Below are 19,442 nucleotides of genomic sequence, written 5' to 3' on the forward strand. Positions count from 1 at the left end.
TGGCTTTCCATATAAGCTCTCAGACAAAATTTGTACTGCATTTTGCTTGAGTTATGGTGGGGCGGGATTGTAAACCTTGCACTGTTATTTCAGATAAAATGCGGGCTTTGGCCATTTGGCCACAATAAACAAGAGAGGAGGCACAGCTTTAAATTTCTTGTCAATCAATTTTTGAGAGGTATAAAATATTGACATAAATGATAAAAAAATAAGCCAATCCGCAATAAAAACAGAGCACATTACACTCTGCCTAGATTTTAATTTCCTTTTCCACATTTGTAAATAAGTCAGAATTTAAACCTTGCCTTGGGCTTTCCCTACATTTTATGAGAAGGTAAAATTTGGGCCCACCTCTTACTTCCCAAGTCTGGTCGGCTGGGCGCCCACTTTGCTCTGCTGAAGGGTGCTGTCATGCCGCTCAAGGCACATGTTCCCTTGTTGCCAATTATTTCATGGTCAGATTCACCTAGAATTTAAATTTCTGGTTTGGAGAGGGGAAATAAACCAACAAAAAACTAATTTAAATTTCATATGGAATGGCGCTTCTGCGTTGCTTGACATTGTCAAAATACAAATTGCCCCTTGGTGGCGGCAGTAGCTAAAACTTCCCTTTAGATGAGGCTAATTCTTCAAAGTCGTTTCTCCCCCTCTGTGTTCCATCCAAATCCTACCCAGTCCATAGGATACATTCTGGAGGAAACGCGTGTCTGTATCATGAAAGTCAGTAGGCGGTATGTGTGTTTATGTGTTTATGCATATGTGTTCTATATGACGTATTATGTGCATATATATGTGTATATATATTTTAAACACATTTGGGATAATTTAAATCAAGTTTTGATGTCTGCCTTTTCACTTAACGTGTAAGCATTTGCTCAGGACGCTCCCTATTTGTTGAAATCATGGTGCTGATGGCCGCTCAGTGTTACACTCACACAGTATGGCTTTCATCATTTACTTAGTCGTTTCCCTCGTGATGGGTTTTTAGGTTGCTTCTGGCATGTCGCCATGATAAATCATGCTTGGGATGAACCTACTTGCACATTGATCTCCTTTCTGGTCTCTGGATTATTTCCCTAGCTCGATTGCTAGGTGGGGAATTGCTGGGATGGGCATTTTTAAGGATATTAATACTCGGTTCCCTAATTCCTTCACGTATGTTAGATGTGCCAGCTCCTTGGGGGCAGAAGTCACATCTGTCTTGTCCCTGTGATAGTCCTACGTGGCGCAGTGCTAAAATAAGACAAATCAGTAGTAAATATAGTTGGATAGATAATCGGAGGAGTAGATGGGTAATAACCCTGCTTCTCCAGTAATTAATCTGACAAGAACTGGCCATATTGATGACACTTGAAAAGATCCTTCCTTCCTTCTTTGAGATATCGTGGACATATAAAAATATATATATATATTTAAGGTGTAGAGTTTGATGTTTTGATAGAAGTACTCATGTATACATAATCACAACCAAACTAGTTAACATATTCATTACCTCTACATAGCTACCGTGTGTGTGTGTGCGCGCACACGTGCGTGTGAGAGAGAGTTTAGATTTAATTTGAAATCTATCCTCTTAGCAAATTACAGCATACAATACAGGATTGTTAACTATGTCACATGCTCTGCATTAGATCTCCAGAGATTATTCATCTTGCATGATTGAAACTTCGTACCCCTTGACCAACACCTCCCATCTTCCCCTCCCCAACTCCAGCCCCAGGCAATCACCATCCTACTCTCTGCTTCTATGAATCTGACCTAAAAGTTTCCACATGCTAGTGAGACCACGCAGTAGTTTGTGGAGAACTGGCTTTCTGAACACCTTCTTGGAGGAAGGATGCATCAACCTCTACAGGGTTGTATCTTTTCCCCAATCTCCTAATTACAATTTTGTCATCCTCTGGGCAAGGAAAGCTCTGGACAAGGAAAGCTCAAGGACAGGGGCTCCGAAAGTAAGTCAATAGAGAAGTGTATTTTGCAGAATTTGTAATGGCTGCAGAAAAAAAAGTTACCAGGAGTTAGAGTCTATGGAGTGGTATTTATTTGCCTTTTATTCTGTAGCAGTGCTGCATTTCCAACCCCGCTGCCCGGCTGTATTTCTTCTTGCGTTGGCTCTGGGGTTGGAGACTTACTATTTCAGGGCAGGGATGAAGCCCTGTCTGTTCTTGGCCTGATTTGCCAACCCTGGTTCCTGGTGGACTCTCTTTAGTTTGAAAAAAGTTTGTTGGGTCTGTGTTTTCCCACTTGAAAGAAACAAACACACACATGCATAGATGTATACAAACATACATATACATGTTTATGTAGATATTTTAATTAATAAAATAATACATAGTTGTAACAAATTTAAAGAAAGTAGAAACCTAGATGTCAAAAAGTGAAACCCTTTCTCTTTGGTTCTATAGACACAAAAACATATGTACATTTATATACACACACACACATATGGAACCTTAAAAAATCTAAGTAGGATCATATCGGATATGTTTATAATTTTTTATACTTAGTGACATAATATTGTGGACAGTTTTTCAAGTATGTCCATGTAGCTCTACCTTTTTTTCTTATAGCTGCCTGTTATCCCGCTGTAAAAACGTGTAGTTTATCTAGTCTTCTATTGATAAACCTTTAGAATGGTTTCAACTAATAAGTAGTAACAATAGTAACAATAGCACGACTGATCGATGTTTATGTGTCAGCACTGTTCTGAGAGCTTCATATTTACTAACTCACTAATCCTTACAATAACGCAATAAGGTCGAACTTATAATTCCATCCTACCCTGCATGAGGACATCTGGAGCACGGAGAGTGAAAGTGACTTGCTCAAGTGGCTCACTTAGGAAGCAGCAGAGCCTGATTCTGGCTCCAGCACCTGTGCTCCTAAGTCTGTGTGCATCCCTGTAGATAAGTCAACCTCTCCGCATTCCCACTAGGATTTCAGAGGAGAGCTTTCTAGGAATGGGAATGCCGAGCCATAGCTTCACCCTCATTTCAGTCAGAATTATGGAGCTGTCTGGATGTCCATGTAGATACCACATCTGGGAGGGATGGGAGGAAGCGTAACTATCAAATGATGCAGCGGTAGCAAGTCCTATACGATGGCACGATGCTGGCTCGGGTGGGCTTTGCGGATGCACAGCCTTCTCTCTGTGGGGCAGCCTAACAAAGAGGGCCGGGATCCTCTGAACTTGGGTCTTTGGAGAGCAGGAGGAGGCAATGTCTTCCCTTGGGTGGGGTGGGGGGCACTGTGCACACACAGATTATTGGGTCACTGGTAAATGAGCCCCTTCCCCACTCCACACTGGCCGGTTTGGAAGATTCCTGAAGAACCCTGTGCCGAGGTCAGGGGAGGCCCAGTGTGGCAGGGGGCAGTTTGCTGGGGCGGTGGTGCAGACTGCACTGTGTTGGTTTCCTGGCTTCTCAGGTCTTGGCCTTTATTCTTCCTTTGCTTTCCTTTCTCGCACAGAGACGGAGAGCCGAGGGATCGTGGATAGCCTGCAGCGGTTTTCCTCGCTCCCTGCCTATCTGCCCACCAGCTTCCACATTGCCGACGCGGAGGAGGCCTTCTTCCTTAAGGAAGCCAACCAGGACGTCACGAGGAACTCCAGTCTGCAGGCGCGGGTGGAGTCCTTCTTTATCTACCGGGCCAGGAACCCCCCGACCATCAATGCCAGCTATGGCCCATTTTCAGCGGAGAAGACAATCCCCCAGGAGCTCCTGTTGACTTCCCCATCCTTTGGAAACATGGAGAAGTTTCCCTTCAACTGGAAGCTGAAATCCCACATCCTCGACAGCTCCATCTACTCCAACAGACCCAAAGTGCAGACCTTGTTTTACATCACTGGGATGGACTGGGATGACAGTGACCCCGAGGAGAACCTACCGTGCGTCAAGATGTTTGCCTTCCCTGAGGCCAGGGAAGTGGCAGCCAGCTGTCGGCTGCAAGGGGACCCAGGGCTGTGTGTGGCCGAGCTGGAGCTACTGCCCGAGTGGTTCAGCTCTGGGCTCGACCTGGAGCCCGAGGAGGAGATCCCGGCCCTGCTGGGGGGCACCGCGATGGAGCTCTTCTTCACGCTCTACCCTGCTGACCAGGCCGGTCAGTGTCCACTGGAGGAGGACGGCAAATGGGAGAACAACATCCACTCCGGCCAGGACAGCCCCCAGCAGGTGGCTCCGGCCCGGGAGAGGATCGGGAGTGTTGTGGTCTACCCAACTCAAGACGATCTGAAGTGGTCCCTGGTGAGCCTGGATGAGAACGTTGTCATCTCAGTACCCCTGAACCTCATCCGGGAAGGGGACACAGCCACCTTTTTGGTCTCTCTGACCAGCGGCTCTATGGCAGACCACTTCACTCTTAGGTAAGTGGCTTTGCTGGGTGGGATGGAATGGAAATCAACTTTTGGTCATCAATGAATTGTCAGTGAATAATGTGGTATTGCTCATCTGCTGAGTATCCCATATAGTGAGGATACTGACAGACACGGAATAGAGACCCATGCAAGACGGCTAAGTGGAGCAGGGTATTTGGGCATGGGCTCTGGGCATCTATATTCTCTAAAAGCTCCCCAAGTCGTTCTGTTGTGAAGCCAGGCTTAAAAACAAGTGCTCTGAGAGCAGGCTTTCAGGCTGGCAGGTAAGCTCTCAGGTGACACCCTGAACCTTATCACTGCCGGCCTTGACTTGCTGCCCGTAAGTGGAAACTTGGTCAATGAATTCCATTTTCCGACTACAGGAAAGAGCTTTCTGAGACAATGTCTCCGACCTCTCAGGTTTTCATTAAAGTAAAGATTCAGTAAGGAATCCTTTGGTAAAGCAAATCAGCCGTCTCTGTATGATGAGGATGCAGTTTTAGGATTGGAAAAAGTGGGTTACTTCTCTGTGCTGGGGGACAAACCTGTCTGTAGCTTGTTTTGCTCACCAAACTTCGTGGATAGCAGCAGGATGCAGCGGTGGCTCTGCCTGTGCCAGCTGTGTGCCCTGGGGTAAGTCATCGAACCTCTCTGGGCTTCTGTTCCCTCATTGGTAAGACGGGGACTATGATGGGCTGTATGTCTCAGGGTTGCTGTGAGGATCAATCAAGTTAGTGAAGGTCTTGGAACAGAGTCCTCACCGAGTGTTAGCCTGTGGTGGTTTCCCCGGAGCTCAGATGCTGAGGTGGTGGTGCCACGTAAGTGAGGCAGGTGAGAAGTGGGAACTGATCGTAAGCCCAGTGTAGTCCTTCTGATTCTGAGGGAGGCTGGTGTGCCAGATCACACCTTTGTGGAAGTGTGTTTGTGGGGGCCTGCGATAGGATGCTGAGGCTCTGGCAGATCACACGTGGGCTTAGTAGCCTGCAGGAAGCCCAGTTCCTGTTCAGAGCCTCTTGAGTTAGTTTCGGTGATAACTGCGTCAGAACTTAGTTTGGACCCAGACCTGTGCTAGTCACTCCAGTGGTGGGGCTGGGGTGGTCTGAAGCCCAGTTCTTGCTCTGCAGAGATTCCGTCAACATAAGGCAGCATCAGATGCTTGCTCTAGACCAAGAATGGCAAAGGTATGGATTCTGCACTCATACCACTGAGCGTATCTTCTGTCCGGACAGACATTATTAATCAACACCAGTGCTTCAGCGCTCCCTCTGCCATGGCAGACATTATTAATCAACTGCAGCACTTCGGCTCTCCCTCTGCCCAGACAGACATTGTTAATCAGTTACAGCATTGAGTCCAGGATCCTGGCAGCTCCTACATGTCCATGTGAGGTGGAGTGATTGACACTTACTGCCGTCCTTGGTGTAGAGAGAACATTGTTGGGTGAGAAGTTGGGAGAACAGATGGTCTGGTGGTCGGGGAAGTGCTGGAGCCTGGTTGGAAAGGGCATTTCAGTCCAGGGAAATGGCATAAACGTTTCTAGCTAACTTTCATTGAGGACTAAGAATGGTCCAGGCCATAGTCTAAGTTGTTTACATGCATTAACTCACTGAATTCTAACAATGAACAACTCAAGAAGGTGAGTACTACTATTACCCGTATTTTCCTGAGGCACAGAGAGGTTAAGTAGCTTGCCCAAGGTCACACAGCTAGGGAGTGGTGCACCCAGGCGGTCTGGCTCTGGAAAGGCTCCAGGTGCCCTTCATTCCCTCGCAGCCCCTTTACCAGCAGCCATGCCAGAGCTGGGGGCTAATTTAGGGAGGGGGAGGCTGATGAGGCTGGAGCGGTCCCTGAAGTGTCATCGCCGCGAGGGGCAGAAACCCCCGAGTTTGGTTCCCTCCCGCGGAAGTTGATGGCGAGAGCTGAAATGGGCTCTCACTCGGACTCCGCCGCGGGAGGTCAAGCACGAACTGGCAGCCCCGCGGAAAGTGTAGCCACGGGGCTTGGTTTCAGCGCTGTCAGGGCTGCTCCTCTGGAGAGCATCTGGGGCTTTCCACTCTCCCCTGGGCTTTGATGCTGGGGGGCAGGAGACGGAGAGGGATGAAGGAGGTGGGTCAACCCACCGAACGTCCCCACACGTTTGTTTAAACTGCCGTTATGGAGCCTTCGTGCTGCGCCAGAGGAGAAGCAGCTAGTCTGGAGTTTGCAGATTGTCGGCGGTGATGATATCCAGGCCGCGTGCGCGGGTGTGCGTGCGTGTGCGTGCGTGGGTGTGCGTGCGTGCGCGCGCGCGTGCGTGCTGGCGCATTTGGCGTTCCCAGGGTATTTGAGAGCGTGGCCAAGCTCTAATGGGAGGGGAGGGGGTTTCCACTTAGTTTTCTCGGTGGCGTCTTGGAGCTCTGGCAGCCCGGCCTCCATAGCCTGCAGTGAGACGTGCGGTGCGCCCTGCCCGGCTCCCCACTGGCCCCAGGCCTCCCCGGTGTCTCACACCTGCCCTCTTCTCTCCTTTGGGTCATCCTCCGGCTCCTGCGGGTGCTAGCATTTTGAGGCTCCTGACGCACTGTTGGGAAAAAGGGAGATGCGATGCTAAGAGAGGGGCTAGATTCAAATGTCCGAAGGCGGATGTCACCACCTCATGCACTGCGTGTGTCCGGTGAGTCCGGGTGACCAGAGGGGGCCTTCCAGGCGGTGAGACTGCCCTCATCGCCACCGGCATTATTGAGGGAGTTAGCGCAGAAGACCGCCTGGCACGCCGTGGTGTTCAGTAGTGCAGATCGATGCGGGTATTTACTATAGTTGATGCTATTACGGTGCTGTGATATCTGAATTGATACTGTCAACACACACTTTACTTTTGTTTTTTTTTTAAGAATTTTATTTATTTATTTATTATTTATTTATTTATTTATTTATATTGTTTTAGAGAGAGTGAGCTCGAGCAGGGGGCGGGGAAGGGGCAGAGGGAGAGAGAGAATCTTAAGCAGGCACCATGCTCAGCGCTGGGCTCAGTCTTACAACACTGAGATCCTGACCTGAGTAGAAATCAAGAGTCACCCAGGAGCCCCTCCCACTTTATATTTTTATGTGTCCGTGTGCCAAACTCTGTGTTAGCCCTTTATTTATATGCACTGTCTTACTGTATTATCACAAGCACTGTGCAAAGTATTATTCATTTCCGTTGTGTGGATGTGGAAATAGACTTGGAAAGGTTTGGGGTTACCTGCTGAATTCGTGTGGTGGGGAAGCACTGGTTTTGGGGCCCTGGGTCTGCATTCGTGAATATCAGGAGCTCCCATTTGAAACCACTCTTCTGGGCTGTTCTGCATGTCTAGATGGGGACCGATCTCCACCTATTGAACCTTTCTGGGTCAGCATCTCGTTTCTTACCTTCATGCTTTCCTAGATGGGATTGCTCCTTATCATGCTTTATTTCATGGCCAGAGAGAAATGCACTGAAATTGTGGGTCACCCAAATGAGAACAAACAAAGGCTATTTAGTCAGAACTTGCTACGCCCAGGGAGTCAGTCACCATCACTTGCATTTGGCGGAGACTTAAGGGCAGGCATGAGAGGGGGAGGTTATAGTGGAAAGCAGGGAAAGCTCAGGTCCGCTTGGGTCAGAGGTTGGAGGGGCCAGAGGCAGGTCAACAAGAAGTGAGCATCTTATGTGATGGCTTTTCCTGGTTGGCCCTGAGTTGGAAGCAGAGGCAATAAAAAGGGACGCTGGCAGTCCTGCACGAAGTTCAGACCTTTCTGTGCTGACGACCGCAGAGGCCATGGTCTGGCTCTTTGTCCTGATTGCTGCAAGGAGGTGGGTTGGAGTTGTATTATTATGTTCGGTCTGGCTATTGTCCATTTGTATACACCACCTCTCAAAATAAAACCGTTTTTAGGCCTAGGGAAATGTGTGATTTCCCAACATAACTGATTATCTGTTTTAATCATGTCTTTTATGAATGAAATGTGACATATTTCATTCTGGCTCCGATGGAGACCTGGATCAAAGCGTGAACGTGAGCAAGATTTGCTGAGATTGAATTTCAGAGCTGAAGACGTATGGAAAGGGGACAGATGTGTGTGTTTTCACGTGTCACGTTGCTGTTTCAGACTGCATATTGTATTGGGGCCAATTTGAACAAAGTTGAATTGATTATTCTCTAAAATCAAAATAGTTTGTTAAACATTAGTATCTAAATGTGACCATGCATTGAAAAGCCTTTTGGCAAAGAGGTAGTAAGGTGATTTTGAGGGCTTGAGGGCTGCTGGCAAGGCAATGCTGGGCTGGACTCAGGTAGATCTTTGTTACACTTCCAAGAAAGTTTAAAATACCATGAAATTTTCCCCACTCCAAATATAATGTCCGTGAGGCTCAGAGAAATCCTGGAAAACTTTATGTCTGATTTCTTAAAATAGCTCTCTCTCAGCTCACACAGAGAGTCTTGTGGGCCGACCTCCCATCCTGTTAAGCAGTGGAACCCAAGGGTTAAGATTATGGACTCTGGAGCCAGTTGGCCAGCATTCGAATCCTGCCTCTGCCACATACCAACTGTGTGACCTTGGGCAAGTTACTTAGTCTTTCTGTGCCATAGTTGCCCCTTACAAATGGGGACAGTGTATGCTTTAAGTGACTATGAAGTGTCAACCTTGTGCTCAGATGATTCCTCCATTTCTTTCTTTCTTCCATTTCTCCTTTCATTCCCTTCCCCTTTCCCTCTTTCCTTTCCTTTCCTTGAGAAGGATGGGGGCAGAGGCAGAGAGAGAGAGAAAGAATCTTAGCAGGTTCCATGCCCAGCATGGAGCCCGATGTGGGGCTCGATCTCACAACCCTGAGATCATGACCTGAGCCAAAATCAAGAGTCAGACCCTTAACCAACTGAGCTGCCCAGGCGCCCCCTTCTATTTCATTTGGTGGCCACCCCATCATTCTGGTTGCTCAGGCTAAACACCTAATTAGGTGACTGGCTTTTCTCATTCTCTGATATCCTACATATTTATGACAGCAGACACTAGGGTTCTTCCTTCTGAATATCCAGAATCAAATTTCCTCCATTGCTATGACCCAGGTACAAGCCCGGGTTCTCTCTTAGCTGGACACCTACAAGAGCCTGCCCACATCCTCCCTTGCCCCCTGAAGTCTCTTTTTGAGCAAAAGCCAGAGTCCTTCCACTGACCCACAGGCCCTGCATGGTCTGGCTCTAACATCTTGAGCTCTTTTGTTACGACTCTCCCACCCCCTCCATCAGCAACAGCCAGCAGAGTTCTGAAGGACCAGCCCCCTCCCCATTTAACACTGGACCCCTATCCCACTACCTCCTGCCCTGGTCTGATTTCTGAACATAACACTCTTGCCAATGACATGATGTATCGTTATTAACAGTTCACCTTCTTCCTGCTAGAATGTGAGGTCTGTGAGGCAGGGACTTCTGTCTCCATTGATGTGTTCTAAGGATCTAGAACAGTGCCTGGCACAGAGTAAGTGCTCAGCAAACATTTGTTGGATGAATGAATGAGTTTGGAGGTATTGCAAGGCATTGTTCTTTGACAAAGGGTATAAATTGTCAGAACTGTATGTAAATAAATAAGAGTTTCATTAAGTATTGAAGGTTGGGACACTTTGAGGCTCTAATTCTGGCAAGGGTGTCCTCTTGCCTATAATGTGAGAACTGATTTCATCATTTCTAATTCTACATGGGCTATGTCAATATGTCCTGAACGTCAGTAATTCACACACCATCTTTGGGATCTTTTTGTCATGTTAGTTACCACTGTCTCCTCCCTTGATAAGTCAAGTCCTATCCGTGTGCCTTCTTGCATTTTTTAAAAAAAATATTTTATTTATTTATTTGAGACAGAGTGAGAGAGAGTGAGCACGAACTGGGGAGGGGGGGGAAGAGGGGGAGGCAGAAGCAGGCTCTGTTGAGGAGGGAGCCCCAGGTAGACTTGATCCCCGGACCCAGGATCATGGCCTGAGCTGAAGGCAGACGCTTCACTGACTGAGCCACCCAGGTGCCCCTTTTTTTGCACTTTTTATTTACTATTTTTCTTTAAATCAAGTCACTTTTACAAAATGTGTAGAAGTACCTTGAAAAAGGAAAGCTAACATTTACCACCATGAATAGAAACCAGTATAACTTGTTCCCATGAAAGGGTATGATAAAAATCCATTACAGTAACGGCAGCAAGAAGACAGAACTAAGTTCTAAGTATCCTCCATCTGCAGCCTGTTCTCTGTTTAGAACAGGGGGCTGAACACGTGCTGCAGAGAGTGGGTTCACACTCCCTCAAGTTCAAAATCAAGTTCACATTCTCAGTGGAGGGACACAATAAGCAAATGAGCAAAATCATACATAATTGAAACCCGTGCAAAGTGCCGTGATGGAAACAAACAGAACGCAGTATATTTAAATTTTATTTCATTTATTTTTAAAACCTTTTGTTTCGGAATAATTTTAGACTTCGGGAAAAGTCACAAAAACTGCAGTTTCCCCTAATGCTAACATCACACACAATCACAGCAGGAATTTCAAAACCAGGAAATTAACATTGGTATAAATTATTAACCAACCTACAGCATTATTAAGAACTTCCGGTGTTCCCATAATGTCCTTTTTCTGCTCCAGGATCTTGTGCAGGGCCCCACGTTGCATAGAGGGGTCATATCGCCTTAGTCTGCTGAATTCTTCTCCCTGGTCTTTTTTTTTTTTTTTTTTTTTTTTAACCTCTTTCATGACCTTGATACTTTTGAAGCATGCTGGCCAGTTATTTTTGAGAGTGGTCCTCAGCTTGGGACTGTCTGAGACTTTCTCATGATTAGGTTGAGGACGTGCATAGGCAGGAAAGCCGACGAAGTGCCGCGTCCTCAGTCTGTCATAGTGGAGGTGTGTGATATCGCTGTGCCTTATTGCCAGTGATGCGAACTTTGGTTACTTAGCTGAAGTGGTGTTTTTCCAGTTTCTTCACTGGATATTTGCTTTCCCAGCCTTGTAATTAGGAATCATAACATCTGGGAAGATACTTTGAGACTTTGCAAATATCCTTCCTTGCATTTTATTTTCACTTATAAATTTCAGTGCCTGTCAATGATTCTTGCCTAGAATGTGGTAATTTTTATAAAAATTTGTTTATTTAACTCATTTATTCTTTAAGTAAGCTCTGTGCCCAGCATGGGGCTCCACTCCTGCCTCCAAGATGACGAGTCGCATGTTCTACCAACTGAGCCAACCAGGCACCCCGAATGTGGTAATTTTTTTAAAAAATCAATTAGAAATGAATATTATAGAAGAGTCTTGGCTCTTTGTAATCACTTCTGTAAGCCAATAGCAATTAGTCACCAAAGGAAGTCATTAGACTTTTTCTGCCAAGTTCTGAAATTACGGAAGATTGCCTGTGCCCTCAGGGGATCTAGAAGGCTTTGAGGGGACTGACATTTTGACTTGAAGCATTGCCTGGAAAAGCAAGGTACAGAGTAAGTCCTTGAGTACCAAGCAGTACGGATAGGAAGTGACACCAGAGAAGGAAGACCAGTGTAGTCCACTGGAGATAACCAGGGCGGGCTTCCCAGAGGAGGAGGATGGGGAGGAAAACCAGAGGATGTGTATATGTGGGTAGGACAGTATGATCAAAGGATGTGCTCCCAGGACACTCTTGGGAGGCAAGTTTTCGAAGTAGTTAGAATTAGTGAGGGTAGGGGTCTGATTTCAAGTCCTCCTTACTGGCTCTACGACCTCGTACAAGTCACTACACCCCTCTGAGCCTTGCCTTCCTCTCGTATCATAAAACTGGTAGTAGCACCTGTCTTTCAGGATGACTGTGGAGAGTAAACAAGATAATGCAGGAAGGCACTTGGCAGCAGTTTTGCCTGTGATTCTTGGTGCCACTGTCAGCAGCATCTAAGTGGATTCTGGAAGCTTCCTCCAGTTCCCACTGTGGGGAACCCGATACCCACCACATCTACTTAATGAGCACCTGCCACGTGCCAGGCTTCCCATTAGATTCTATGTGTGTTGTCTTGGGTCATCCTCATGACAGCTCTGGAACTTACCTGTTTCCACTACTTAGCAAGGAGCAGGCTCAGAAGCACCAGGTCACCAGCCTGACGGTCACAGAGCTAGAAAGTGACAGAGTCAGGACTCCGACCAGGCCTGCCTCCTTCAAAGCCCATACCCGTCTCATGGTCTCCCATTTCAGACGTTCATAATCTCAATGCTTACCTTCACACTTAAACAAATAGTGGCCTGTTTGGTGAATGTTATTCAGGTGGTACCCAAAATCCAGGCTTTATTAACTTTTTCCCCAAATAAAAGTCAGGTTTCCCTTGAGGAATCTGTGGATAGACACAGGTGCTCTGATATCTGCCGTCCTGAAGCCCAGACCAAGTCTAGAGCTTAGAGCTAAGATTCCAGCAGTGCTTAAAAGGGAAGGCAGGTGATTACTTCTCAAACAAACCATGACTTGCACAGCATGTTTAGCTGGTTCCAAATGTTATCCGTTGCATTTTGTGAGCCCGTTTCCACTAGTTAGTACATGGTGCTTAGCCCCACCTCTGCCTCGTTTCCCCTCCCAGACTCCCTCTGCACTGGAGTCTGGGATCTCTGACAAAGGACAGCAGGAAAGGGTGGCAATTTCAGAGGCTTGAGGATTCTAGCTACAAAAGGGAATTTCGATTTGTGCAGAGAGCTTTATATCAGGTCACAATTTTGGAAAATTGGAGTATGGCTGGATTTTGGTGGTGGCTGAAAATTTAGTGAATGCTTAGCTTGGGCCAAGCTACTCTTTGATGTTTATTGATTTGACCCTGGAAGTCACGCTCGGAGGTTGGAATGAGTATCTTCAGGGCTCTCATACAGACAAGGAAACCTAGTAGTGCTCCTGAGCCCTCCGCTCTTCAGGATGTTTTCCTGCCTGTGGGCATAGTGGAGTGCCTGCAGGAACAGTGGCTGCTCCCTCGTTCCAGGTGTTCGTCTGCAGGTGGCTGGTGTGTGACCTTGGCACCCAGACTCACAGCCCTCTTTCCTTTTCCTGGTTAGGGTTGCCTTGTCCCTGGGTGCCATTTCCCCGATTGAAATGTTTGCAGGGCATGGCTCCACTGCATCCAGGGATGTGTCTGGCACATCATTGTCAGTCTGGCAGCCCAAATGTCATTGAATGATTGTTTCTGTGTGTGTGTGTGTGTGTGTGTGTGTGTGCGCACGTACCTGCGTGTGTGTGTGTGTGTGTGTAGTTTTGTTTGACCAGTGGTAGACAGTGGTCAGAGACTAGACAGTGCAAAGAGAGAAAGGACAAGGTAGCTAGTCTCTCTCTTCCCCTCCTGCTGAGCCTCAGAAAGAGGCTTGCTCAAGGCTGTGAAGCCACGAAGTCAGGATTTGAACCCAGGTCTTTCCATTCCCAGAATCTGAGTGCCTTGCTGCTATCCTCTGCTCAGAGAGGCTACATCCTGAGATGGTTTTGCTGAAACATTCATCAGAGAGAATGGATAAATAAATAGGTAAATATTTATACAACACCTTCATGTCACAGGCTAAGAGGAAGAACAAAGCAAATTATCGGCCCGTACCTACAGCAGGGTACAGTTCAGAACACGCGATACCATTCTGTTTGTTGCGTATAGTAAATGCATTCATATGTAGACAGTGGCATAAAACCTACATGGGCTTCATAACCACTAGCATCGGGGGAGGTGGGCTGACGGCCTCCAGGGAACTTCAGCCACATCTGATGTTTTATTAGTTAATCATGTTGGTGGGAGATGTCGGTGCTCATTTGTTCATTTTATTATTCTCCGTCGTCTTTTAGATGTTGGAAATATTTCATAGTTATGATTTCCTCAGCATTTTATTATGAAAAATTTCAGACATAGGGCAAAGTTGAAAGAAGTTTATAGTGAGAATCCTTATGCCCTCCACTTAGATTCTACCATTAATATTTTAATATTTTACTCTTTGTGCCTCACTACTTATCATTTGATCCAAAACTCCATCTTATTTTTTGATGCATTTGAAAGTGAACTGCAGATATTCATTCACTTTCCCCTGAGTAGTTCAGTGTGCCCATCGTTAGCTGGGATTCAGTATTCATGTGATTCACGTATAGATCAATTTATGGAGAATTGCCATCTTAACAGTATTGAATCTTTCAATGTACAAACATGGTTTCTTTCTCCATTTATTTACATCTTTAATTTTCTTCAGAAATACTTTGTGGTTTTTAGTGTACAGGCCTTGCATGTTTTTTGTTAACTGTATTCTTTAATACTTTAGTTTTTAATGATATTATAAATGGAGTTGCTGATGTTATTTTCATTTCTCTAATTTTTCACTTCTAGTGTGTACAAATATAGCTGGCTTTTAGGTAGTGATTTTGTATCCTGCAGCCTTACCAAATTCACCTGTCTTTGTCTTTATACTTAAAGTATGTCTCTTCTAGACGGTATATACTTGTGTCTTGTATTTTTATCTGTTTTGACCATGTCAGTCTTTTAGTTAGAGAGATTAATCCATTAATATTTAACATAATTACTGATGTGGTTAGACTTGGGGGGTCACCATTTTATTATTTGTTTTCTGTTTGCTTCTTTTGTTTGTTGTTTCTCTAGTCTGCCTTTCATGCCTTTTTGGGGATAATTTGAATGTGTTAAAGAATACAAGTTTAACTTTTCTATAGGCTTTTTAGCTGCATTTTCTTGAATTATATTTTCAGTGGTTGCTTCAGGGATTACAGTATACACTTAACTCTTCATATTCTATGAGGAGTTATCACTTCCTGCAAAATGTAGATGGTAGGACCATTTAACCACCCCTTTTATGCTTAAGTTATTTTATGTAGTTACGTAGACATTTTAAAATTCCTAGAAGACAATATTATATAATTTTTGTTTTAAGTGGTTTTATGTATTAAAAGGGAATTAAGAAGAAAAAGCAAAAAACAAAATAGTTTTTTGTATTCACCCACATGTTTGCCATTTCTGATGTTCTTCATTCCTTCCTGGGGCTCTCTATCTTCATTTGGAACCTTTTTTTGCAGCATGAAGGATTTCTCTTGGCAATATTTTTGGAGTGCATATTTGTTGGCAATGAATTCCTTTTGTTTCCTTTTATCTGAAAATGTCTTTATTTTATCCTCATTCTCGAAGCATCTCTTTGCTATTTATGGATGTCCAGACTGGAAAGGCTTTTTTTTTTCTTTTTTCTTTTAGCACTTTATTTTTTATTTTTTTTATCTTTATTTTTTAAAGATTTTATTTATTTATGTGACAGAGAGACAGCCAGCGAGAGAGAGGGAACACAGCAGGGGGAGTGGGAGAGGAAGAAGCAGGCTCATAGCCGAGGAGCCCGATGTGGGATCACGCCCTGAGCCGAAGGCAGACGCTTTAATGACTGCGCTACCCAGGCGCCCCTCTTTTAGCACTTTAAAGATGTTGTTCCATTCTCTTTTGGTCTCCATAGTTGCTAGTGAGAAGACAGACATTTAATGGAATTGTTTACCTGTAGGTAATGTGTTGATGCTTTGCTTGTTGTCTTTGACTTTCAACAGTTTGACTATGATGTGCAGAAGCATGGCTTTTTCATGTTTATCTTGCCTTGGATTTGTTGTGTACTTGAATTTGTACATTTATGTCTTTCATCCACTTTTGGAAACTTTTCAAGCCATTATATATTAAAAATTTTTTTTCTGTCTCATTTTCTTGCTCCTCTGCATCTCAATTGTAGGATATCATTTAGATCATTTGGTATTATGTAACAATTCTCTGTGGTTCTTTTCTTTTTTTCCCTGTTTTTTTCTTGCTTTTTTTACACTGGGTAACTTTTACTGACTTATCTTCAAGTTCACTGAATCTTTCCTTTGTTATCTCTATTTGCCTATTAAGTTTATCCAGTGAAATTTTACTTATAGATATTATAGTCTTTAGTTCTAGATTTTCAATTTTAGTCTTTTATTATAATTTTTATTTTTCTGATGAAATTTCCTGGCTTTTCATTTATTGAGAGCATGTTTTCTTTTACATCACTGAGGATAGTTATAAATCAGTTTCAAATCCTTTTCTGGTCATTCTAACATCCAGGTGATCCCAGGGTTGGTCTCAGTTGATGGTCTTTTTACTCTTGAATGAGACTTATTTTTTTAAATCTTCATATTTTGAGCAATTTTGTATTGTATCTTGGCTTTCAGGAATGTCATGTTGTGGAGACTCTGGATTTTGTTATTTTCCACTGAGTGATGTCTCTTCTGTCTCAGCAGACAATTTGGATGGACTGGAACTGACAATCTCTTGGGTCACAACTCCAGTCTCTGCATAGATCTTATGTCTTTACTGAGATACTTTGAGGCTGATCTGCATATACAGTCTTCAGAGTTCAGCCAGAGATATTGGCAGGTGTAATTTGGGCATGCCCTCTCTTGCTCTTGCCCTTCCATGATTCCCTTATCTCTCTTTAGCTGCCTCAGCTACTCTGGACTCTGTCCTGTGCTCCCCCTGCTCCCCCAGTGGCCCCCCACCTTGCAAAAAACCCCTCCTGCATCCCTTCTATGGGTGGTGCTTCCCCTGCCTCCCACAAGGATGCCTGCACTATCTTTCAGGCTAAATGCAGCAAAAATGGGGCAATCCTTTCTTAGAGCTGTCCTCCTTCTTTAAGTGTGTACTCCCCACTACGATCTGCCTGTTTCTGTTCTCTGTCTAGTGCCTTCAGGTAGCTGCTTTTTATATTACACCTAGGGTTGGCAGCTGCTGTCTGTAGGTGAGGGGATCTTCCTCAGTCATTACCCGAAGTAAGTGTAGCCTATTTATATTTAATGTAATTACTGATAGGATTCGATTTAGGTCTGCTGTTTCACCATTTGTTTTTCATTTGTCTCATCTTATTTTTGCCCTTTTCTTCCTTCTTTCTTGATTTCCCTTGTGTTAATCAAATGTATTTTATTATTCCATTTTAATTAATCTCTTGGGGGTTTTTAAAGCTATATCTCTTTGCATTTTAAGTGGTTGTTGTAGGGATTTAATATGCATCTTTAACCTTATCATGATCTAATTGGAGTTGACATTTTATTACTCTGGAGTATATAGTTACTTTGGAGCAGTGTTGTGTCATTCTCCCCTTCCTTTCTGCTATTATTGTGTATATTGTATGGATATATGTTATATTTTGACACTTTTAAAATTCCAGTTGTTTTGTAGACTGTCTCTCAGTTTGGATTTGTCTGATGTTTCGTCATGAATAGATTCAGGTTATGCATCTTTTGCATGAATGCCACAGATGCGATGCTGTGTTCTCACTGCATCGTATTAGATGGTGCATGAGTTTAATTTGCTCTGTTGCTGGTAATGTTCACTTGTTTGCCTAATCAAGGGGGTACCTGCCAGTGTTTTCCACTGTGAATGCACTGTTTTGTTCTTTGTAATTAATAATGATTTTGTGGGGACTTACTATGACTCTATAAACATCTCATTCCTTATCAAACTTCCAGTTTATCATTTGTTCATTTACATTTGCAGGGAATTGTGATTTCCTTTTGTTGAATGGCTTTGCCCAGTGGAGGCAGTAGTGAGAGATGGCAGGGTGGGCAGAAGAGAAACCAGGGTAATTACAGTCCTCTTGCTCTTCTTCCTGATACGACTCTGGCAGAGGCTGCTTCTCCCCTGTGGGTTCACCTTCTGTGGGACATGTGCTCTCCTCCAGTTGACCCGGCCAGGATTTTAGCCCCCAGTGATGGCCGCAGTCCTGGGATTTGAGGTAACACCCTCCCTCCCCGTATGGGGGGGGGTGGAGTTGTCCCTTGCTGCTGCTAAAGCATGGGTTGTTTCACCATTCCCCGGTGGGCGCTTACTTTTCTGCCATCTATAACCAACTCTATGTATTAAACTCCCTCTGTTGAGTTATCGAGAGCTGCTTCTGTTTTCCTAGCTGGACCTTGCTGGTACAGAGCAGGGTCATCATTTCAGTTTGGGACATGAGTTTGAGGTGCTTTTGGGACACGTAGTTGGAAAGGTGGGAAGGCCAGTTAGATATGTGGGTCTGAGGCTCAAAGTTGATATATTTCCTGGAGACACATATTTCGGTGTCTCTGGCAGTTTGATCATAATAACTGAAGCCTTGGGAAGGGTGAGATTTTCTGAGAAAAAATCATGAGAAGAAATGATAAAGTGAGCCTTCAGAAGAACCACCAGGGATGGAGCAGGAAAACCGGGGAAACATGACATTGCATAAGCGAAGAGAAGTGACAGCAAAGAAGGGTGGGTTAGCAGAGTTGAATGCTGCCAGGAGGTCAGGCGAGAAGCGAAAATGATCCTTTGCATTTTACGTGTGGAGCCACTGATGACTTTAATAAGATGTTCAGTGGATTCACGTGGATAAAAGCCAGATTGAAGGGTTTTGGGCGTTCAGTTCTGACTCCAGTTACAATGCATGGGGTTTTTCCCACACTAAGCAATTTTGCTGGACCTGACTGGCTGCTCGGCTCATAAGGGGCCCACAATGTCTTGTTAATCACAGTCCTCTCTGCTCCCCACTCCTCCCCCAAACTGGGTAAATATTGTGAACCTAATTCCAATGTGTGTGTCCCCCCCCCCATTGATAAGCAACCCTCCAACACCAGCTGGTGTCCTACCATTCAACTCAGTTTTGACACTCTGTACCCCGAGAGTGTGTTAATTAGATCCTACAGTCTAAGGGTTCCGTCCCACAACACTGCTGCTCCCCACTTCAGGCATCATTTGCAAGTCCAGGTGGTCACCTGTGCTTCTGGCCAGTTGGCCATAAACCACAGCTTCCCAGAACCCTCTCCATGGGTTGGACTAATTTGCTAGAGTGGCTTACAGAATTCAGGAAATCAGTTTACTCACTAGAGTCAACTGGTTTATTGCAAAGGATATTATAGGATACACCTCAACAGCCAGATGAAGAGAAGCATAGGACAAGGTCTTGAACAAAGGAGCTTCTGTCCTCACGGAGTCTGAGGCCCAGTATGATGGCAAGTAGATGCATTCTGGTTCAGCATCCTGGAAGCTCTCCAAACCCCATCCTTTCGGGTTTTTTTGGAGACTTCATTACACAGGCGCGATTGATTAAATCATTGGCCATTGGTGGTTGAACTCAGTCTCTAG

The 19,442-nt window shown here is 44.9% G+C and overlaps 1 protein-coding gene across 1 annotated transcript in view; it reads left to right on the forward strand.

Annotated features, from left to right (window-relative positions):
- Nucleotides 1-19,442, forward strand: part of TMEM132B (transmembrane protein 132B) — a 356,834-nt gene that overhangs the window by 141,520 nt on the left and 195,872 nt on the right. Inside the window, exon 2 of the mRNA XM_044389799.3 lies at nucleotides 3,469-4,360. Within this exon, the coding sequence (XP_044245734.1) occupies nucleotides 3,469-4,360 (892 nt within the window). The remainder of the gene's footprint in view (nucleotides 1-3,468; nucleotides 4,361-19,442) is intronic.

The sequence above is a fragment of the Ursus arctos genome, unplaced genomic scaffold (assembly GCF_023065955.2).
Source record: "Ursus arctos isolate Adak ecotype North America unplaced genomic scaffold, UrsArc2.0 scaffold_34, whole genome shotgun sequence".
NCBI lineage: Eukaryota > Metazoa > Chordata > Mammalia > Carnivora > Ursidae > Ursus > Ursus arctos.